This window comes from Rhyacophila brunnea, unplaced genomic scaffold (assembly GCF_057557595.1).
Source record: "Rhyacophila brunnea isolate RB1 unplaced genomic scaffold, BYU_Rbru_1.0 scaffold_5, whole genome shotgun sequence".
In the NCBI taxonomy this organism is placed as follows: Eukaryota; Metazoa; Arthropoda; class Insecta; order Trichoptera; family Rhyacophilidae; genus Rhyacophila; species Rhyacophila brunnea.
In genome coordinates, this window is record NW_028233170.1 from 40,145,774 (window position 1) to 40,171,603 (window position 25,830).

General features: G+C 30.8%; 1 protein-coding gene across 1 annotated transcript in view; it reads right to left on the reverse strand.

Moving 5' to 3' along the window:
* The window catches only part of LOC147066427 (kin of IRRE-like protein 1), a 273,510-nt gene that overhangs the window by 59,901 nt on the left and 187,779 nt on the right, over positions 1–25,830 (reverse strand). Inside the window, exons 12-13 of the mRNA XM_085956198.1 lie at positions 23,532–23,673; positions 12,690–12,841 (exon numbers count right to left, since the gene is read on the reverse strand). Coding sequence (XP_085812324.1) covers positions 12,690–12,841; positions 23,532–23,673 — 294 coding nt within the window. The remainder of the gene's footprint in view (positions 1–12,689; positions 12,842–23,531; positions 23,674–25,830) is intronic.

A 25,830-nucleotide genomic window follows, 5' to 3' on the forward strand; every position in this document is an offset into this window, starting at 1 on the left:
ATATTATCTTTCAGGAATTAGTATCATAAGATAATGTCGCACAAAAATTATAGAATTAATTAATTAAATTATTTCACTGTTATTTTTGTTGCTATTTGAATTAATTGTCGAATTATTTTATGAATGTAAAAAAGTAACCGGTTGGGCCATTTAAATTTGCACTAATTATTACTTCCCACCTCCCTCAAATCCCAGTATGATTGTCACAAGACCAAGTTACCGGCAGTCACGGTAGACCTTCAGTTCCTCCAAAACAGCCGTCGCGGGTGGTCAGCTCGAGAGACATCAAGAAAACGGTCGTGTTGCGGGCCTGTTAAAAGCCTAGCCGTCATTAACTACCGAGTGATTCAAAAGTTAGTTCAAGACACTGGTGTGTGTTGGCCGGTTATCGCTAAACCACAGTTTAATGATTAATTCAATCCTACAGACACAACTATTCTCATCATCATTCATCCACCCCATATTATATCATCCATCAACAGAATACCGCCAAGTGCCGCGCACCGGGTAACCCGACAAACAATATCGCGCGAGTGATAGTGAAACCAGACTACGGAGCCATCATCAAAGTCATAAAAGGTCAGTATCTGGCACCCTGTTAAATTGCCCCCCCACCCCTAGATCCAACATCCACTATCACCTTAAAATTATACAGTCCACTGCAAAAAGCGCCACCAGTAACTACAGTATTCTTTGGTTCGGCTGAGGATTGGTATTACAGATGAAAGACGGTAGTAGTTGGTCGTGAGGATGGAAAATGCGAGAATTTATTTACTGTTTCAAATAACTACAAGGGTACAATCGATGCAGTATAATAAATATAACGGTAATTCGGTGCGATGTGTCTTTAACGGAAAATTGTAATCGAGTGAGATGTCTAATAGATTCTGACCGCTATTTATTAACCGGCGCACTATAAAATAATATGTTGAAATTATTATGAAATAATATTGATTCGTAATTCTATGAAATTGCAGATCTGCTATATCATAATATTACAAAATCATATTATGTATATGTACTATCACTGATGGCTTCATCTGGAATATGATTAAAGATATTTAGATGCTGGTGTGAATTGGTAAGACTGAGAGTAATGACTGCTTGCTCTGTGGTTCAATGCTAAACCAAGACAAACCGAAGTAAATAAGTAATAGTAATGCTCTACAATTTAAAGCATATTAGTTATCCTACGGCAGCCTGTATACATTATACGTACTGTTTGTTGTCTTCCGAAATAGATTTCGTCGAGTCGCGTTCAAATGTCCAATTGTGGATTTATTTCACGGCGACACGCGATGCCATACATAAATTATTGTAAAACATATATCCCAGCCTGATCGAGAAACTCTTTCTTTTTTTAAAGTGATTAATTCGGCAAATAAATCATTCTAATGAATACTCGATTGATTTATGTTAATGTGTTCATTCGATATGTTGCTATGCAGGCAATGTTGAATAGATTTTTTTTCGATACGTGTACAGCGTAGAAGGTCTACGTCACGGCCTACGGACATGTCTCTACCATTGATTCCCAACCTTTTTATATTTGACGAAACACTTAAAGCAGTTTGTAAAATATCAGATAACCTTTATATGACTGAAGAATATAAATATAAAGCAATATAAATTGGCATACCTACACGATGTTAAATGGATAAATGTAAAGTGGAAATAAACAATTTGGGCAACTAAGGAAAAAAAACATGATTTTTCATGGAATCTATTTTCACAAGTGTAATAATTGTAATAATTTTGTAAGTTGCCTTCATTTAGAATGTATTACTCTTAACTAACGCATAACTAGCTTACCTGTAAGGGACGTCACGGACAGTATGGTTAGTAAACATTAACTACCTAACTAATACTTTGGTAGAAATAATATATTATCAAATCACATTTATTTTTTATAATTACTTATATACGACTCATTTAAACTTATTGGTATAAAATAATGTACAGATTATATCAAATATTAAAAATAATACAGCAATAAATCAATACTTTACAGTAACATTAGCGTGCATATTTTAATTAAACATAAACTGTGAATTTTTATTAATTTTTATTCCTTCATAAAAAATATTTTCTCAAGTAAAAATTCTACCGGGTACTTCAATGTTAAATATGACACCAACGAGATAATCAAGTTCAACTATAGTTGAGAATCGTTGTTTAACGTTGTCATAGCAGTTAAATATTTGAACACGCTGCGAATATTGGCAGTTGGCGTATAAATTTCATGGTTGATATAAATTATTTACTATGTAAAGTTACACTATTATAAAATTAAGTTAAAAACTCTCGTCTTTATTCTTAGAGAGAGCATATGGGTATTCACATAGTAGGTATTATCATAGACCTTTTTTGAGCTACTTTTATGCTCTTTAAATTTTTGGTAGACCGGTATTGTATTTAATAAATTATGACAAATGTGACTTATTTTCATATAATTAAATAAAGAACAGTTTTATCCGATATAATATCATCTCTTGATAATGGCCTCTGCAAAGAGCCAGAAACGTCGAGTAAAGAAGAAAGAATGACACACGGTGGAAACCCAAAAATCTTCTACGATAAAAAATAACCGCGAAAGCCTCAAACGTTATATATGTCGTTGTTCTGTTTTGTCAATGTTCTGTTTTGTCATGTTCTGTTTTCTCACTGTTCTGTTTTGTCATGGAACCGTGTACACATATTTTATCAATTAAAATTTATTAGCCGTTTTGTCGAAAAGAGATTATATTTGGGACATACATAATAACGATACGACATTATATAATACACCAGATCAAGTGTTAAATCGGCTATACTGCCGTCCGTATCTTAAAAATTACAACCCTTAATCCATAATAATTTTTCCTTACATCTCCGATACATGTTTCGGCGCATTCATAAATTCCGAGCAGGGCTAATCTTAAACAATAAACGTGGGATCAAGAGACATGAATCATACAGAATGGGCGAAAGAGGGCGGAAATCGCCGCCAACGATGAGAGGTGGGCTAAGGCGATAACGGCCGACGCCCAGAATCGTTTCACACGATTTCACGAGACTTTTAAATTAAATTACGCTTGGATAGTTCATTTTGGATCAAAGACCTCCAACCCTGATTACAAGTGTATTGCTTTCACATTTCTGTGAATAACTCCCACGAAGTTTTACTGGGACTCTGTATTAGTGCATTATTTGGGTTAAGAATTTGGAAAATGTAAGTCTTTATTACGGAATTTAATCTCATTTTAACCATTTCAATGGTGTTAAAGAGTTACTCCGTTTCTAACTTGTGGTAATTTAGAAACATTGTGACTAGGGAAAGCTTACTATGAATGAGTCGTAGAGTATTTACTTCTAAAGCCGTAGATTGTGGGTACAATTCCCGCGTCTGGGAAATTAATATGTCATTTTGCAATTTGTGTTTAAGTTAAACAAGTAGCTAATATTCATCTCTTATTTGTGAAGCATATAACCATTAAATGGTGCCTTGTTTGTTGCTTTACATTTTTTCTTTTAATGCACAACAAAAATTGTAATTATATTGGTATATTTTTTTTCAAATATAAGATAAACAGAAAGAGTATTTTCATATTATATTGTATTACTCTATAAGTTGCAATGGACTTAGAAAGTGAACATCAGATGACCATCTCAAAAATATTTAGTTTAAAGAATCGATTCATTTCAGTAGAAATATAGTATACTAGTGATACTAATATTTTAGGCGACCTCAGAAAACGAGCTGGGCCCGGCATTTGGCGGCCAAATAAATGAAGTAGTTTAAATCATGGTAGGGAAATCGCATTTCAAATACCTGATTAAAATCACCACCGAGAGAATTACTGAAAATAGTCACGGTATTGTAATGTAATATCATCGTGTGCATATACTTGAAAATGGTAGAACAATATGAGGGGTGTATTTTCAAAGTGAACTTATTCCACTAGGTATTTGACGAAAATGGGTTATGAATGCCAGAATTTAAATGATAAAATTTTGAACAAGTATTTTTTGTATAGAAGAACTTAATAAAATTTAATCCAGTAGAAAAATCAACTTCAAAACCGGTGTTAGTTACAAAAGTAACTTATTCTAATACAAAAAACATATTAGGTAACATAGTGGAATAAGTTCACTTTGAAAATATACGCCTCAAATAATAAATAAAGATAAGTAGGTATAGAAATAACTGAAACAGTCACAAGGAAGCTTTTATCCGTCAGTTAATTAGCCCCGGTTAATTATTTAAATGCAATACTCATTCTAGAGTAATGTTTTAGAACATATTATTTAATTCATTGCGAATTGTATAGTAATCAGTTTAATAATTATATTATTAACATACTGTAATAGTAATTAAAGTGGAACAACTTAACCTTGAAATTGTGCAGATTGTGATTTCTTATACTAGGCACTAATCACATGGATGAATTTAATTATTTTTACCGTTATTATTTCTTACATGAGGCAGATTCCATATTTTAACTAAGTCATATTTTCTGACAAAATTATCGAACTTTACGCTTATATGGTATATTTATAGTATATTATGCAGTTAAGTCCCGTGGGGGTAAGCAGATTGAGCGTCGCTTGGAGACGGCAGTTACTCGAAGGGCGGCAAATCGAAGAAAATCATTTGGAATATGTTAGCTACCTAAACTCAGTAATAACGAAAATATCTTTCCATTAAAAAAAATAGCTCACTGGTTTTGTCGGGTTCGCGATATCTAGTTTACTTCCATTGCCCTTCGACGTCTTTGGTGACCAGAAACGACACGTGTAGATTTGCGAATAATTAGTCTGATATTTTGTTAGTAATGCATCCTTAGTCTTTACAACACATTTCTTAGATATTGGACTCATGAAAGGATGATAAAAAATGAGTCGGCATTTTCGCGTAGCCTAGGGACGGCATTTTATCTAGGGACGTCACTGATATAATGATAATTTATTTCTCATTAAAAATAATAATATTGTGTGATTTAAGAGTGCCGTTCAAAGTACTTAGATGAAACCGGTTCTAATTATGTGGCAATGTTATAAAATTATGCAGAGTTAGTACTATACTAAGAATTTATTTATCAACAAAATAATGAATGACTGAAAATTTATATCAAAGTAACAGATTGTGGTGAATGTATTGGTTTGGTAAATATATATTATATTTGACAAATAAGTTAAAGTAACCACATACGTTTTGACGTTTAATCGCCCTTTCTAAACAAATTGTGGCTCATATGAATTTGAACCACTTTCCGGAGCAAGTGATGCATAAATACGACACAGAATGGATATGGAGTTTACCCAAAGCAAAGTGTTTAAATGGCGACTAACTAAAATAGAGTGCTCAGCTTTTCAACTAATTTATTATAATGCGTAAGTTTTTATATACTTTTCCTACTTTTTACTACTTTCCTATTATAGTTTTTTTTTAATTAGATGTTATGTATTTTTGCTAACCTGTAAAGTTTATTATAATCTAGCTTATAAGTATGATATATAACTAGCTGAATTATTAAGAAAAAAATATGCAGCCTACCTAAAAGAGTATTAAAAAAAGACTCCATTTAGCCTTACAGAACGTTATAAAAGTTGCGCATTCATATCTGAGTGCGATCTTGTTTAGAAAATGCCAAGATTAACTTACTTGTAGCTCATTTCATACATGGACCAATCGGTCTTTTTTAACTTAAATTTTATACATTTTTGCTCTACTTGTATGTTTTTTTTTATCATATTTGCATTTTCCAAATATTAAAACTGCTTATTCACCACCAAACAATAAAATGTAAAAATGAAATTAATGTTTCTGACAGCACTAAAAGTGAAACAGAAGAAAATCAATTTAAAGTTGAATCCAAATAATAATCCAAACTTTATCTACCACAAAAAAATTAAATTAGAAATTGAACAGGAAAGATAAACTGAGCCAACAAACTTTGTATTTTTTATATGTAGATGTCAGTTGGGGAAAAGTAGAAAAGGAAAATCAATCAAATATATTTTGACTTTTAAATAATATTATATAATATAATATATAAAAAACTGGGCAATGAAGAGTATTATTTCTACTTTCTCTTAGTGTAACTTCGATACATATTTATGTACATTTTTTATTACTTAAACTAAATGTAGTATTAACATGTGACATTATGTTATATAGTTTTCACAAAGCCATCAGTTTTGGCTGACTGAATAACGTTTTCAAAAATAACCTCGCATTGCTCTTAAAACGAATTGTTCGATAAATATGAACCTACTTCCGATAGTCAGGTATGCGTGAAAAACATAGATTCGTAATAAAAAAATCCAGAAATCGGCTGTAGCGTTGCGTGGTATTGAGTGGTGAATGTCGGTTAAAACGCATAATAAAAAAAAAAACAGAATGATTGTTAACTGAATAATCAAAGGTCTGCGATGTAATATAGTATTTAAAAAATCTACAATGGATATAAAGTTAGAGAAAAAAAATCAAAATATATATAGTAATCTAAAGGTACCCCTAGCAGTAGAACACATCCGAAAAGCAGGCCTAGAAGCCACTGTATCGACGACATAGTGAAGTTCGTGGTAACGTAACGTGCAGGACTGGGTATCATCACAAAAAGGCCTTCATTCAGCAATGAATTGATCCAGGCAGACGATGAGGATGATAATGATTATAATATATTATCATTAATGTTACCTGTATGCCGCCTGATTTGTTATGACAAAACGCAATACAATTACCTACTTCGTATTGATTTAATAGATTGCGTAGCGAAGTGTTGTAAAGCAATGCTAAAGTGCCAGTCTTTATAACTGTGGGCGCAAATATGTATTTGACCGAGACAACATGCACTCAATAGATTGGGATAATTTAACAACCATTTCTGCAAAAAATCTGTTAATATAACCCATCATTTGAAGATAGTCACATGACTCCGCTTAGGAGTATTTTTTAAAGTAAAATTTATTTTACATAAGTCACGTTTACAAGATTCACTTTTGACGATCACTGTGGAGGAATCATCCCCAGTGATCCGTGTAAAGGCACATTCATCAACGAATCATCGAAAGTGATCGTCCGGAATCAAAAGTGAATGAAGTTCAACTTGTTCTACTTTTCGATCATTTTGTGTTCACTGCGGATGATTCCAAATGCTTCCAAAAAATTCAAAAAATTCCAAAACCATGAGTACTGACATCATATCCCTATGATATTACGTCGCATTACCTATGTGTATTAGTCTATGGTTTTATCCACCAACGACTCTTTTTCCTATTCGCCTTTCTCTCGATGAAACTTCTGTATTCATATAACAAACAATCACAAATTGTTTGAATTCCAACCTGCAGCGTAATTTCACTTGACGTCATTTTGGATGAATTGTGTATTTCACTTTTAGTGACACGTGAAAAATGAACGCCTGCATCCAATTCCATGCGAATGATCATCCGAGATGATCATCCAGAGTGACTCGTCTAAGATACGCTTTTTATGTGTCATATCGGATATTGGATTTGATATCGGACATAAAGTCTGAATACTATAGAAAAATGCGAGTCGCTAAAACCAATTACTATAATACTATAGGAGTTTAATTGTGATACCTGCCATTATTATGATACCTGCCATTTTATAGAGCTTGACGTATTCAGCCAAATTCCATGATTGCATATAAATTGTGTTCTTTAATGTCTACAGCGTAAAGGGTAAAGACGTAAACTCTACAAACCGTAGCAACGTTTTACAGCAGCGGAATAATACTAGTGTTTATTACGCGATTGAATTTTGTCAAATATGTTAAATTGGCATTTTAATTAACTTTACAGCGGTCACATATGACAGATCGTCGTGACTGTATTTCCGCTACCTTCATAAAGCCGGCATAATTTGATCCCTCAATCCAAGATGGCGTTGTTGGGATCAGGAGTTGACTTGTCGACACAGGTGGACGGTCCGCGGTAAGTGCCTCTCAGCGTAAGGGACGCCATTCCGACTCTTTGCTGACATACAATATGTCGGCTCTGCATTTTTGCACGGCGTTTTTTAGCAAAAGAGTGCTGCCAATTTGATTATATAATATTATTTATAAAATTATTAATGGATCCCGAATCTCGGGATCCCGGGATCCCGAGCTATTTTCGATACCTATGAATCCCGGGATTGATTTTTTTTTATCAATTATTATGGAAAATAAAATAAAAACGAAAATATAATAAAAAAAAATCTTTTAATAAAAAATAACTACATTAGAAATAAACTGAGTTCGAATGAAGTTTGATTTATACCCATGTGAAGGTTGCCGATTTATTTTATTTTTTCACATAAATTATTAAAAATGAGAAAGATTGGAAAAAACAATGCTTCGCACTTTTAACAAAGTAATTCCACCATGATATCATACGTTTTACGGCAGTTTCATATTTGGCTGACTAATTAGATAGATTTATGAAGCGGAAAGGCCATAAGTACGCCATGATTACTTGCTTTATTATTTTAAATCTCGCTAATCCATTCATTATGTATTTACTATCAGAAACAGCAATATCATATTAAATTCACATTATTATTTATATTACAATATTATTGACTCCATTAAACTTGTGTATTTCCAAGATTGAACGTATACAATATTAACAATAAATGTCTTAAATAGTATAAATTATACTAGATTTATTTTTGACCGATTTTATCAATGTTATTTATAAATATAAAAAAAATTATATTAACAATGGAAAAAAATGCCAATCCCGGGATTGTCAAATTGTATTTCCGAAATCCCGGGATCAGAATTTTGGCTCGGGATTGGATTCCCTAGTGCTTATGTATGTTACATTTGAATTACATCTTGTAATATTCATATTATTCCAAATTCAAAAAAATTTTTCGAAATTTGAAAAGCCAAACCGACGTGTATAAAATATTTCTGACTAATATGTTATTATTTAAACCTGACTATTTAAAATATACGATTGTATGGAAAATTAAACTATGTCAATAATAAAATTTAAAAGTTTGTGGCTTTTAAATATTTGCTTTTTCATCATAAATTTAACTATTTACATCAAAACCGATGCACAATATATAAATATATATATGTATGTATATAAATTGTCTGTCTGTTTTCTCGTTTGTTCTGAAATAACTCAACAACTACTATACCAATATTGATAAACTTACACGTTTTAGAGAATACATTATTGGTACCAATTTAATAGAGTTTCAAATCGATATTTTAAAAGATTCCGAAGTTTAAATACATTCTAACCGACTTGCCAAAATTAATAAAAATTAAAAAAAAGTGGTTGGATAGCAGTGGTGGATTGGTAGGGTGAGGTAAAGGTAGGAATATGTAGGTCTATATCTAATCATTGTCGTTCGTCTAGTCTTAGTCAGAACTATTAATTACATATAATCACGGCAGTGATAGCAACCATTGACAGGTAAACGCGTATCATATCAATCGCGCTAAGTCTAACAATTGTTTATTTAATATACATACTTCGAAAACATCTCATACATATACCCACTAGAAAAAAATCCATTTTTAGATAAAAATATGACACATGGATTCGCGCCAGTATATTTTACCACGTTTTTATTAGCTCGTATTCTTGTTTGTCCGGTACAGATTTTTTTTTCTGCAGTACATTTTTTCCTTGTTTGTCCAAGATTTTTAACTAACTTCCCGACTAGCTAGACATTTGAAACTTTTAGAATATAACACGACGACAATGCATTATTTTAATACTTTTGGCCATCTTTAAGCGGAATTGAATTAATTTTCAGTTAATTCTGTTTTGTATGTTTCGGAAAAAAATCGTTAAAAGTAATATTTACTACTCACTATAAATTATTGGTTGCTAAATGGGTCCTAGCAACTAAATTATTAATATATACGTGCGTTACTATGGAAATCAATATGAAATATCAAAATGACATTTCTGTATTCTATAATATTTATTCAGTTTTTCTATCAAGTACATACAATAAAAAGTTTTTATTAATACATAGAATTTTCAAGTTTATATGATTCAACAGAAAATTTAAAAACGTGGTATATAAAAAGTTCTTTTTATCTTGTAATTATTTTCAATTAAGCTTTAATTAAAAAAAAAACGGTGTGTGTTCTTATGTACGCGCGTTAGAAGTTATACTTCTTTGGCGTAACAAAATAAAATAAGCCGTTACTTGAGTCTATTAATATTACAGTGGATTAGGTTGATGAAAACGTACACGATTCATCTGTATCACATATAGAACATGATAATTGTAATTTGCCATACAGCGGTTATAATCGATTAAAAAGTGCCCATGATGAATTAAAATTATTTACCAACTGAACATTCACAAAATTTATTTATTTTTTGATATATAATTTTACTCATATATAATACTTACATAAATATAGTCTGAAATCTTGATACACAATCTTTACAATGAAAAATAAATATACACTCCAATATAAATAAAATTTTATGAATTTAAATTAACAGTGTAGAATGTTAGTCACCAGAAATTTGTTTATAAACATATATATTTTTATGACACAATATTGGTTATGTTTACAACACGTGCTCTTTACTTGGTTGTATTGAACGACTAACTAAATGACACTATGCGCATGCGCATGTACCCTTGAGACCAAAATAATAAATTTCACACGCGCAACTTTGTCACACGCCAATAATAAATTATGTGTTGCATCGGCGCGCGCAACTTCGTCACACGCCAAAAATACACTCAGATCTGTTTTCCTAAACGCGCCAAAAGAAGTATAACATCAAAAATCAACTCGTTTATTTATTAATATCTGTCTACTTTTTATTTATGTACTTCTATTGCTTGTTTTAATATAATCAAATGAAGTATTCATCTCACGAAAGTCGAACTAGGAGTGCCGTTTTTTCTGCTTGGTCATCGCTTCGCCTAAAACTAAAACAACTTCCATTTTACTATTCACACATTTATATCTGCTTTTGGAAATTGGGAATATGAATTAAATATAATTTTATAATAGATACAACAGGCAGTTTATCATAATATATGTAGATACAAACATATTCAGACCTTCATAATAACGAGTGAGGAAGGGAAACATCGCAATTTACCGTAGGCCTCTACAGCGTAGACTGGTTTTATAGGTGTTTTAACAACAACATGCGTTTATTGGATCTGTACGAAAGCGTATAATTATTTCTATGATAATTATAACTGATTGACAGTAATTTAAACATATTTAAAGTTTATAATATTTGACGAATCAAGACGACGAAAGTATATATATCCTACAATGCAGTGGCTAAGGGTGACTTTTGGAAACAGGTAAGCTGTGGAGAAAGCACACTTGTTAGATGTATTTACAGGAAATAAGAAGATAATCCGACATAACTACTGATGAATAGGTAGGTACACAAAAACCGATGAAATTTCAAAAGATCACTGATGGTATAAAATCAAGCAATTAATTTGAAATATGTATTTTCCTACATATAAACGCAAGATACGCTCAAAATATATTGAAAATATCCGTTGTTGTGAATCTATTCCACAACAATTTATAATTTAACCCATAAACTAGACATTTTAAAATACTTCTATATTTAAAACACAGACTTAGATACAATATCAGACTTCAACTTACATAATTAGCTGAATAAATTGTCTTAGTCTATGAATAAACTAACCGACAAACAAAAATCACGAGATAAATTATTTATTATTTTTAACAACAATCAATATTTATGTGTGATCGAATCCCAAAGAAATTATTTTTTTAAATTATCTTATAAATTATTTTGAATATAATGTGCACTTACATAAAACGTAAGCGCTCCTTAAATAGCTTGAAGCCGCAAGAAATAGCCGCCGAAGAAATAGCCGCAGACGTCTTGAAATTATGAGAAACAAACTTCATATAAAAAAGTTTTCGATTCACGCGAACATAATCCATACAATATGTGAAGCGAAACGAGATGTCGCTTATTTTTTTAAACCTTCGAGACATGGCATAAATGGTGCTTATTGAAATAGTGGAAAAGATCGTAAAATTATTATGACAATTATTATACGATAGATGCCGTTGGGCATATTGAATATATTTTTATGTTATTATTTTATTTAATATGTCAATATAAAATTAAAAAATATTTTTCTTAAGAAGGTAGGCTTTAAATAATCGCCTAGTATGGAGTCTTCGCCACTGCTATAATGTACATATTGCGATTAAACTATTTTTATATGTGGCGCTACCTAATTATTTAATGTCATATTAAAAATTATTAAACTTTTTATTATTATTCGAAATTAACCATTACGAGAATATTTTAATTTTATATAAGACAATATATGCTATAAGTACCTAAAATTTTATGCAATTCCGAAATTGGTCGTTTATATAATCGTTAGGTATATAAACGTGTTTTGTATAATTTTGGGGTAGTTTAGATCTTATTATAAATCATTACATATTGAGTGAAATTGCATATACAATAATATGTACCTATATATTTTTTGTTGGATTTTGATCACATGTGTGATTTATCGGGTTTTGTAATTAAATGTCTTATCGCAGCCATACATTATAATATGCTACTAAAGTAGTTGCATAGTAAATATATGACATGTTAGGTTATCAGTGATCAAAATGACAGTGCTTGTAATTCCGTAGCATAATAAAATAACTTAATAACATAAAAAAACTGACCTTCCTGTTTCTCAGCGTCCCCCAGCCGGAGACCTGTGAGTGTCACAGCAGGGCTGCGTCCCTTTCCATTAACTGCAAACACTTCCAGCCTTAAAGTCACCCCTGACTCCAGAGGTACCGAGAACACTGGTTCGCCGCTACTTAGGTTGTACCTGCAGACACCATTTTGTACAGAGCTTATTTTTCACCATTATTTAAAAGCTTTAGAACAATGAAAAACATTGAAAAGATGTTAAATAACATTAAGCATGTAAATAAGTTATTTAAATAATATATTTATGAATACATAATATAACGAATATACTAATATAAATTTATAACAAGGCAAACAATATGTAGAGATTGTAGAGAATGTGATGGAACGTAGACAGGATTTTTTCATATATGATAATAATATAAATCTTGGTTTTTTAATTGTGTACTTGGATAATGAGTATGGTTATTATATGCTTAGCGAATAATCGAGAACTATTTCTCCTAAAAAATCCTGCGGCCAAGATCCTCAATAAAAAATATTGCAAATACTAAATATGGAGGGGAAATATTTTTGTACTATTTACAAAAGTTTATATTTGCTCCAATTTTGTCGTTACTAAGTCTCTCTCATAGGCAAAACATTATATATTTTTTATGGTGGCTCTCTTAATTTTTTAACGTTTAAAATATCGGTTTATACATAATTTTGAAAACAATTCTGAGAAAATGTATATAACCAATAGAAAAAATCTTTTTGAAAAATGTAAGACACCCGGCAGGATCGAACCTGCGTCTCTTGGGTATCGCACCCTGTGCATTACCACTATGCTACGACTGCCATGCTTAATTGTGACAAATTTTAACTATTGGCCTTTTTAATAACTGCTCTCAAGCAGTGATCGGCAGTGAAACAGTATTGTGGGATCGTTTAGTAGGTCACAAGGTGAAATTCGTGTGGATACTTGATATCTTTTTATTTGGGTTGATTATATATTATCAACCCTTGTGGCACAGTCTCAAGGGTTTCGTCGCCGTGGCCGGCCCTCCATCACCCTGCAGCGGTGCAACAAGAGTGACCTACGTGCTGCAGGTCTGACATGGCGGAAGGCGCTAGAGTTGGCGATGGACCGAAGCCAACTTGTGCTTACCCTATGCTCCAATGTTGGGATGTGACAGGGTGGAAGAAGAAGGAGATGTATTATACGATGTATGACTTACAATGCAGGATAAGTTTGTATGAATTGTAATTGTGCATGTTGACGGTGCCAAGGCTATCAGTACACTGTCTGTACCGGTGGTGCCACATATTGTAAAATATGAAAACTTTTCTTTGTGATATCAATATTGATTAATAATATTCTTGATACTCGCATAATTCCATCATAGTATATATTAATAAAGAAGATCAGATGGAGATCCTATTAAGTCGAGACATTTTTTTTCATCTTAATGTTAATTAATAGGTACATGTCATTTATTAAAAAAAACACAAATTATTTCATTGTATTAAGTTACTAAAAAAATCGTTATTATATATTAGACTCTTAGTGCGCAGCATGATGTATGTAATAATTAATACATAGTATGCTAGCAGATTTTTTTGCTGTTGATTTATGTCGTTTATATGAGTAAGTAGGTACGCTATCTAAGATGTGGCCATAAGATAGTATTAAGAAACTAAGTAGACAGGTACTACAGGAAAAAAATACGGCACTAATGTATTTGATGTAATTGGAAAAAAATAACAAAAAATGATAGTAGTCTTGTAAAATCCATTAATGCTAATAGAAAAATTCAAGATTTTAATACACTTTACGACGTAAGAGATTTTCCGGAAGAAAATTCATTATATTAAGAACTCCAGTCCACTTTGGGATGAACCATTTTAATCTAATTAAATCCTTACAAGATGAATTGAACACAAAAGATTCAAAAAGAGATTACTGCAGTTCAACACAATTCTGCCATTATAGTAAAAATGGTATATTATCTCCTGCGTCTGTTCAATTATGGAACAATGCATTAATTTTTTGTATGAAAGGTTTAATTTTTAATTAATTACTTACTTAGAAATATATTTATATAATATCTATCATTTTTGTTACCGATATAATAATACTCGATTTTTTTCAATTCCTTTAATATTTTTGAACAAAAATTAAAACATCATAATACTATATAATTTTTTAATGTATTATCCCAATTTTTTAATTATAAATTTCCATAAAATCCTTCAAAGCATTTATTAGATATATAATTATTATTTAACGGCAATATAATGACCTATATATTTTATTTTATTTTGTGAATTGTTTTCTTATATAAACATATTATGTACCTACGCCACCGAGAATAAGAAAAATAACAGGAAAGAGAATTTAAATATCATTGTTTCAACATGGTTCTTCCTGATACATTGTCTTGCACTTATCGTCACATTTCTCTTTGTATTACTTTTGATAGTTTCATAGACTCTATGAGATTAAGTAATTATGGATTATTTTGCAAGGTAAACGTAAATAATCATGTAGTAAAAGTATACTAACAAACTTACAAAACTTTAGACTTACTTAATACTTATTATGTATTTATTATTTACTTAATACTTACAATGTCGTTCGGCTAGTTCAGTGGTCGGCAAACTCATTTGTCAACAGAGCCAAATATCAACAGTACAACGATTGAGATTTCTTTTGAGTGCCAAATTTCTTAATCTTAAATTATATAATAATATATGTAGGTAGGTACAATGTTTATTAACTTATAAAAATTAATGATAAAAATTAAATTGTAAGTATGGAATCTATAAAATTAAATCCATGACAATGACTGACAAACACTCAATGTGAATAGTGGTCTTGCATCTCCTTGGATAGTTTGGGAAGTCAGGTTTGCATGTTGTTGTTTTTAATTTTAAACACAATTCCAGGTTCTCATCAATAAGACGACTTCTCAATTTACTCTTGATTTCCTCTCTTAGAAATCTCTTTACTAACCACAAGACTTGCAATAATAACATTGTTGGAAGATTGTCTTCATTAATTAAATACAGAACTTGATTTTTCTTGACTCTTCTAAAGTTTCTCAACTGCTTTCTTCCTTGCATCACCGACATGATATTTAGTGCTAAATGACGTGACAGGGCGTGTTTAGTTGTAAAGTGTCTTTTCAAATTTGACCTCTTGTTATGTGCCAATTTTTCCAAGTTTTGAATAAACGCGAAAGTCTCGGTCTATTCAACTTTAAATTCACGGTTTTCATCACCCGTTTTTCTTTTCTTCTTCTTTGTAGTCATGCTAAATAGGGCAGAGGGCATTTGTAGAAGAGCCGCACTCAAGGGGCCAAAGAGCCGCGGTTTGCCGACCGCTGGGCTAGTTGATACCCGTTGGATAGATACAGTCATACAGTGTTACTCGATTGACACTAACTGACCTCGCTCTAAAATTTACTTGTTCAATAAACTATGTAAGTTCGACGGATGTATGTTTTAGCGAAGAATAAGAGACTAAGAAGAGTTGAAGGAGTTTGGGAAAGTATTCATCCTGCAGTGAATCAACATCGATTGATGTTTATAGTATGTTTTATTTTATTTTATAGATAAATGTTTTGTTTATAAAAAAATGGCTGTTTAAGTTTTATTAGTTTAGTTTTCCGTAACATTCTATTGCAATTTTTTTTCAGAGAAAAACTTAATATATATCTCTATAATAGCCATTGGTGACGTAAATGGATTAATTCATAATACATTTCGCACCCCCAGTAAGATACTGTCGTAAGTCTGAAATTGGCGTTTTCGAGTTATGGATGTGGTTGGATTCGTATTTTTTTTTGCTATTTTAATAAAATACTATCGTATCTCAAACTCAAATAGTGTCGGAAAGAAAGCACTTAATACAGTACATTACTTTCCGAAAACTGTTAAATAGATAATAAAATAGTGTTGTAACTAAGTTACGACAGTATTTTACAAGAAGCTTTCTAAAAAACTAAAACAGTACTTTTCAAAAAAATACTGTTGTAACTCTGTTACTACAGGAAAATCTTGAGATACAGCGTAATTTTCTCACTAATTGCATGGATATTATTGTTCCAAAGTATTCAAACAAAAAAAAAACTGGAAGCAGCAGAGGCAACAATTTTTGTTATCAACAATTAAATGGAAGTAAAATACAAGAAGTATGCAAAAAATACTTTATCAACACATTTGGGGTGAGTGAATGGTACTGCTTTACTGCATGGAAAACAAGAGATCTTCTTTCCGGAACGCCAATTCCAGAACAAAGAGATCGCAAAAATCACAAAAAATTGGTGATGATTAAAAAAATGATATAAGAGCTCACATTAAGTCTTTCACAGTGATCGAGTAACATTATTTGCGTGCACAGACGTCTAAATTGTATTTAGATGGTAAATTAACAATTGCTGAAATGTATCGGTTATACAAAAAAAACAATCTGACAGCAATATGCCATTTGGAAAAGAACACTATTATACGCATCTATATTTAATGACGAATTTAATATTGGCTTCTTTAAGCCTAAAAAAGATTTGTGCGTTGAATGCGACCTATACAATAATTCTTCACCACCAGATGAAAAAAACCAACTTCAAGAAAAATATGAGACACATCAACCTGGAAAAAAGAGGCAAGGGATGAAAAGATCAAAGACGTAGCAGAGTCCCAAACTAATGGCCAAAATAGCGTCATTAATATAGCTGTATATGATTTTCAGGCTGTTTTACCGCTTCCTTGCGGAAATGTGTCAACTTTCTATTATAAACGAAAGTTTGGCAATGTACAATCGTACAGTCTATAATATCACTGAAAATATTGCAAACTGATACATGTGAGACGAGAGTCAAGCTGCATGAGGATCCAATAAAATTGGTAGCTGTGTACTCGATTACAATGCATGTGAAAAATATCACCACAATGAGCATTTTATTTTTTACAGGGACAATTGTGCCGGGCAGAATAAAAATAAATACATTGCTGCAATGTATTTATATGATTCACAAAAAAATACAACGATCTCTCATAAGCTTTTGGTCACCGGGCATAAACAAAATGAAGGCGATATCGTCCATTCTACAATTGAGCAGCAGAAGACTAGGGCTCAAAAAAGTGGACCAATATTTGTGCCCAGCCAAATGATTACCATTGTACAAACAAGTAAGAAAACAGGACAACCATACATAGTTAAACCCATGACGACAAATAATTTTTTCAACATGAAAAAACTAGCAGATGAAATCGGTAAAAATTACAACACGGATGAAAATGGAGAAAAAGTTTTGTGGCAGAAGATTAAAGTTATAAAAGTAGACAGAGACTATCCATACATTATTTTTTTTAAAACCAGTTATCATGAAGAATGTAGGAAATTGAATGTTCGACAACAGCAAATAGGTAAACCGTTACCAATGGATGGTCTCAATATATCCAAAGTATATCAAGAGTGGCCAAAAATAACGACAATTAAAAAGAAGGATTTGCTTTCCTCTGCACCGCTAAACATCGTGAATTTTATTATGATTTTTTTGCTTCTCTTCCAAGTGATGTTTAAAAATTAAAAATCTTATGTAAAAAAAATATTTTTCCATTAAATTAAATAATTAAGTATTTTTTTGTTGTTTTGAACTAATAATTGTATTTTTCTTTTTTTTTCAATACATCTTTAAAGATTGTACCATAACTTAATATTTTGAAAACCTTCCTTTACAGTGCCCAACAAATTAGTTGAAATTATTAGAGTAATGGTAGGGAAATTTACATAGAAAGTATTGAGTTGATTCAAATTTTACCATGAAATTGTCAAATATCCTAATAAAATACAGTCGTAACTCAAAAATATTCAAATATCTCCGTTTGTATATGTTTTAGAGAAAAATGATGAATACAGTTGAAAATAGATCATGTTTTTCCATAAAAATGAGTAATAATTTTTACATTCAGACTTTTCCTGTATTTACAAAGAATATTTGAAACTTCAAATGGCTCTCCTGCAAAATGCCAATTTTTGACTTACTACAGTATTTTACTGGGGGTGCGATTTATTTCCTCGCAAATTTTGTCATCACTAGCACGCGTCATTAGTCATGCTAAAAAAGCACGTTCAAGACATAGAGCATATTAATGACGGAGCAGTTATTAATGACAAATACGATTCTTTCATGATGACATTTATTTGGGCAGGGAGTATTGTTTCAACTAATTTATAATGCTTAACTAACACGCACTGCTAACAAGGGTGAATAATTTGTGTTTTGATTATGCAGCGTTATGAAATATTAGAAAAAGTATACAATGTCATAATGATAATTCACACGTAGAGTATTATTATTTAATTTGAATGACCCTGAAACTTGGTTCTGTTATATAATTTCTACTAAATTTGATTCAATATGGCGTGTGTTAGTTGTGGACATTTAGTAAAATAAGTATGAAATAATAGTTTCTAATGAAATACCTGTTGTACTTTTACAAAAATAACTTTAAAGGCGTTTAATAATCAATTTTTAAATCATTTTTTAAACTTATGGAGACATGGTTATACTTCATTTAAATAATACTGATATAAAATGAAAGTCCGTGTATTATTAAATGATATTTAATATACTAGGTGATGGTTTAATAGGTTTAATATACTAGGTATAGGTTTAATATAATAAGGTTATATACTAAGTACTAAAATAATAAATATACTAAGTGATGAAGAACTGTTTTTCGGACCCTGCGATTATGTGTATTAATGACTCGAGCAAGTCAGCAGCTATGTCTATCTCGGACAGCAGGTGCCCATAAACGGAAGCATGCACGATGAAATTTCTCGAATAACAAAGCTGGGATGGAGTACTTTCGGACGTCTGAATAGTATCTTCAAGAGTAACCTACCATTATGTCTTAAGCGTAGGGTGTTCAACCAATGTGTACTACCCGTACTCACGTATGGCTGCGAGACGTGGACCCTCAATACGAGAGATGTCCAAAGGCTAAGAGTCGCACAGCGAGGCATGGAGAGGTGTATGTTGGGCATCACGCGAAAGGACCGTAAGAGAAACGAATGGGTTAGGAAGCAGGCAAGAGTACGCGATGTAATAGACGTTGCCAAACAGCTGAAATGGAGATGGGCGGGGCACATTGCTCGCCGAAAGGACGGCCGCTGGACAAATGCCGTCATCCAGTGGTACCCAAGGGGCACGAATCGGCCACAGGGTCGCCCTAAAAGAGTTGGAAGAAGCTTGGGGAGGCCTTCATCCAGCAGTGGATTGACCCCGGCTGATGATATTAATAATGTAGTTTAATAAAATTTATCGAGTGTATGTTTTTTTCTGAATACCTGCCTAATTAATCGTAGTTTTGTGGGATACAATGAATACATTTTATTAAAAATTTTATATTATATTATTATCAACCGAATTAAGTTTAAAAATTATTACGAAAATAACATATGGTAGTTTTTGGAAATCAGATAAATAGTAGATTGTAGAATGTAAAAAAATATATTATTTACCCCAGTTACGTTAATGTAAATTATTGTATTTATTTGTATGTATCGTAATTTGGTCAATAAATGCATCACATTTTTATCACACGCGACCTTAATCGTTTTATATTTTTTTAAATGCAATTGTGGTAAGTACATGATATTAATATTCTTTTTCCTTCTTTCAAATGACGTAGATAATTCTTTATTTAATAAATATGTACATAATAACTGTCCTTTAACTGGTCTTAAATGAAAGTTAATCAAATGAAATGTAATCGATCTCCATACAACTATGTTACGACTATTATTTTCTACATTGTAGAATTTTCATATTAGTATTTTAAATTAAATTAAAAATTTAAAATATTTGGGAAAAACAATGAATGTGTAACTTTACTAATAAATATATTATTTTATTTTGCATTAATATGTAAGTATCAACATGATGTTTTTTTTTCACAACTTTTTCTATATTTAAGAATTGATATTTCAATTATTTAGTTGTTATTCAAAATAGTTTTTTAGCATATAGGAAGGTACTTTTTTTAATAATAAATAAAAAAAATATTGTAATCATGTATCATAAAATTTAGGGTAGCTTGTTTTAAATGTTATTTTTTCTAGCGAATTAATTAATGAGTTATGAAAATTTATTCTTTGTAATCAGTTTTCAGTTTATTAAGAATCGACATATTTTTTAAAATTCCGTTCAATCAAAAGTTGGCAAAAAATTTATAACTCAATTAAAAAAATTTAGACACTTAAAGCGATTGAAGTTTTGTATGGAATTTTTAACTTTGTCATTAATTTAAAGCGAAATACTCTGAACAATTATTTCGGCGAGAGAATATAAAAATAGGCTGAGACATCGAATACCATATTGAATCAAAAGAGGGAACATAGCGTTTCATTATTTGAGTTCTCCCTCTTAATTAAAGTTCGTTCTACTGTGAGGAATTTTATTGTATCTCAAAGGATGAAATCTGGTCTTTCAAGTGTTGCTCTCAGTTACTTAATCCCCTCCGCAGAATTATTCCGACGAATAAAATTATTATGGCAATAACTGTTGGAAACTTTTATTTTTACGGCAATGTTGGTCGTAAAAATGTGATATTACATTCTGGAAAGTGCAAAAGTGAGAAAATTATATCGTCAGCATTAGAGTTTAATATTTTAAATATGCAAAGAAATTTAAACAGCATTCATTCGTTTTAAATACACTTTTATTCAACTGAGTGGTTTAAATAAACCAATACTTCAAACAGAGGCGTCAATGAATAAAATATCTTCATTTATAAATATGGAATGGTTTATTAAACGTTTCAAAATTCGTATTGAATTTTATTTTAGAAGATTTTAATATAATGTTTATTTCAGAAAAAACTAGATAAAATTTGATCCTAATGTGATTCAAACTCATAATATTCTTCATAATGCTAATCTTAGAAATTATGGCATCTGAGGTTATTCGAATTCAGCATTTGGAAAGACAACAAATTTATAATTAATGAAGAATGTTACTAACATGATTATTAATTATTATAGATGATGCCAAGTAGTAACCAAATTTATTAATAGCTTGTGAATATTAGTTAAATAAGAATTTCTTTATTCAATACGAATATATATATATATGTTAAAACATTATATTTTACCACGTTTTTTACCACGTTTTTTACCACGTTTTTCTTAGCTCGTATTCTTGTTTGTCCGGTGGTTGTTTATTCAGTACCTACAAATCTTGCGATCGATAACTAACTTCCCGACTAGCTAGACATTTGAAACTTTTAGAATATATCAGAACAAGATGCCAATTCATTCTTTTTATACCTATAGCCATCTTTAGGTAGAATTGAATTCATTTTCAGTTAATTCTGTTCTGTATGAAAAGATATTTCGGAAGAAATCCGTAAAAAGTAAAATACTATTATTGGTTGCTAAGGAGGTGGTCCTAGCATATTAATATACACGTGCGTTACTATGGAAATCAATATGAAAGGTCAAAATGACATTTCAGTATTCTATAATATTTATTAAGTACTTATTTCTATCAAGTACAAAAAAGTAGTTATCTTGTAATTATTTATTAATGAAAATAGAATCTGAATAACCTCATACGAAAATATGCTAGATAATTAATATAGGTAGATATGTACAATTATTAATATAGAATTTTGTTAGAATCTGTCAACGCATAATCTCCCTTCTTTTTAACATAGCGTTTTGAACAAATTTTATATCATAAAGATGTAGTAAAGTATAATTTGGAGGTATATTCGTTGCTATAAGCCATAGCATAACGTTTTGATAATGGACTATGCAACTAGCCCGAAGCGTCGCACAAAGAAGGAAAATGAAAGATGTCAAATTCAGTGAAATCTCAAGACACTTATAATGAGCATGCCACTTTATTATCATCATCAGAATTTCTGCTGTAAATGGAAGATACGAACCATCCATATAATGTGGAAAGTTATTTACGATTTTTTTTAAAAATATTGTGGGTTGTCTGGAAACCATTTACTTAACCGTAATTTAGAGGGAGTAAGAAGGAAAGACTATTATAAATAAAATGTCCACACTTTTTTTAATAATGAAGATTCACCAATAGCACCAGTATGTAGTACTAAAATTAAATTATGCGATGGATCTAATAACATATATATATACGTAAACAACAACTATTATAATATAGTATGTATTAAATTTTTATATCCATTATAATATCATTATGGCTTCAAATAAACTTATTTAAAGGGTAGCAATAGAACAGAACAGGGTCGCTTATATTTTAAAAATAAATATGAGTCGAGAGATCATACTTTAGTTTCATTATTATTCTTATTATTATTATTCTGGAATTAATCAGCTACGTCATTCTAACTTTTCATGTTGGTTTATAGGAAAATATATGTCACTACTCACTATGGTTATAATGACCAACGCAAACCTCCATATTATTTGATTATAGAAGAATGCATTTTATTATAATTATAAAATGCAAAATTACCCAAAATTATTTTGGGTATACATATTACATTATGGTTAAAAATTGTAAAAAGTGATGCCATGGTAAAGGTATAAAATTATGTTACCAAAGACACATTGTAAAGTAGTGGTTCACATTCAAAGATAAACAATATTACTCTTGGGTTATTTATACTTTTTTATATAGGTAATAATATGTACATAATATATTGATTTTATTGTACGTTTATTTTTTATCTAATTAAGTGGTAATTTGTATTTTATAATATTTTCAGTAATATTTTATTATGATTGCTCTGTGTGCTCTGTTTTATATATTGTTTTATTACATAACGTAATTGTATGTTCATATGTATTTTTTTTTTAAATAAATTAAATAATAACTTACAGTGGATCTCTCCTGGAGTTTCCATATACTTCAAGCACGAAATGCTGGGGGAGTCCTCCATCGAAACCAGCCTCGCAAGACACTTCGGCAGATCCACTAGTCAGGTTGCTCAGAGTGCAATTTGTAAGTTGCTGAGGTCTCCCTGTGAATAAAAGAGAAATAATAAAACATTAAAAACTGGCAGGTTTCCAGGTTAGATAATACACACAATTCATTTATATACCCTAGCACAGACCAAACTGTGTTATACTAAAGTATGCGATTGTTTGTAAACTTTTTCACTTACATAAATTCACGTGTACGCATATTATGTTGAAACTGCAAATATTGATATCAAATTCCTCACAATAAGAATCCGCGAATTGTCACATAGAATTAGGACAGAAATTCGGTCCCCCACTTTATTGTGGGATAAAGAACACGAATAAAACTATTAAAGTGTTTTTATTATGATTATTTTAAATTCTAATGGATTTAAATTATGTACTATTCCATTTGAGTCGTTTTTTTGGGACCCGGGTTTCGCCTTTCAGCATCTTCAGGAACTATGTGCACTCACCAAAAGGTAAATACACACTGACTACCAATACAATTAATTCTAACTTATATAATAAATTAATACAATAAAGTATGTAAGAAATTTAATACCCACCTATTAAAGAAAGCTCTGCAACTGTGCTCTATTTATCCCAGGAACCCGGGTCGCAAAAAATGACTCAAATGGAATAGTACATAACTTAAATCTATTATAATTTAAATTCAAATACCCACCACACCATTCAACATAACAAAATATAATCTAATCATAAATAAAGACTGCCAATATAATATATTAATAAACAAATATATGAATGACTTATTTTGATTTTAGTAACTACTAAAACTATAAAAAATAATGATAGTTTTTAAATGAGGAAATAACTAAATTAAAATGATAGATAAAAATAATCAAAAATTCATCACAAGCAAACAGTAGAGCCCTTCTTTTTCAATATATCCGACAAAATTACACATTCTAATAATACTAGTGCTATCTATGTTTCCCATTTAGAAAACTGTCTGAAATAAACTGCATAATATGTCGCCGATTAATTGGGTCACAGTCTTGCAGTACGTGTAATAAAATATAACATAAACCCGTGATAAATTATTTACATTTTATGCATTGCTACACTGTTTATAATACGCAGTAGATTCTACAGAATGTGACAGAATTGGTATACTTAATAACGCGAACAGTACTACCTTGATAAAATATTAACCATATGTAAAATATATTAAATTTGCACTTGAGATATTGAGTTCGGTTCAATAATTTTGATTATAAAAAATATATAGGTACCAGTGGCGAAGACTCCATACTAGGCGATTATTTAAAGCCTTTAAGAAAAATATTTTTTAATTTTATATTGACATATTAAATAATATAATCACATAATAATATATTCAATATGCCCAACGACATCTATCGTATAATTGTCATAATAATTTTACGATCTTTTCCACTATTTCAATAAGAACCATTTATGGCATGTCTCGAAAGTTTAAAAAAATAAGCGACATCTCGTTTTGCTTTACATATTCTATGGATTACGTTCGCGTGAATCGAAAACTTTTTTTATATGAAGTTTGTTTCTCATAATTATTTCAAGATGTCTGCGGCGGCCAATGACATTTATATGGACGAATCATGTGGAAAATAAAATGACACTCACTTTGTGTCGGGTCTGCCGGATGGCGAAATTCATATTTTAATATCAGTATCCTTCGCTCAAATGAACATTCCGCTTGCAAGCGGTCTGGCGACACCGCTGGGTCTGCCCATACAAAATATCGATGCAATTCAATGACAGAACAATTTGACAGAAATGGCCGAACATTTTTACGCAGGCAGCGATGATTTCTCCGTTCCTATAAGGGCTCAACGCACAAATGGTGATTTATAAATTTGGTCCGTATTGTAATGACAGTAAGGTATATATTCGTTCAATTTTTCAAATATGGTAGTACTGTTTGCACCGTACTTCAGCTAATTGATTTGCATGAACGGACTGGTAATATTATTTTCAATTTATTATATGTAATTAAACATATTTTTTGACATCGTTTGTTTAATTTAAAATACTTTTTGTTGCGAAATCGATAAATGTATTGTGAAGTATATATTTTTATAATTGAATCGCTACAAATTAAAAAGTGAAATAATGAAGAAGGGAGAATAGTAGTATTATGTCAATGGATTTAGCGGTTTTATTGTCATTATTATCTCTCATTAAATTTTAGAGTTCCTCGCAAAGCA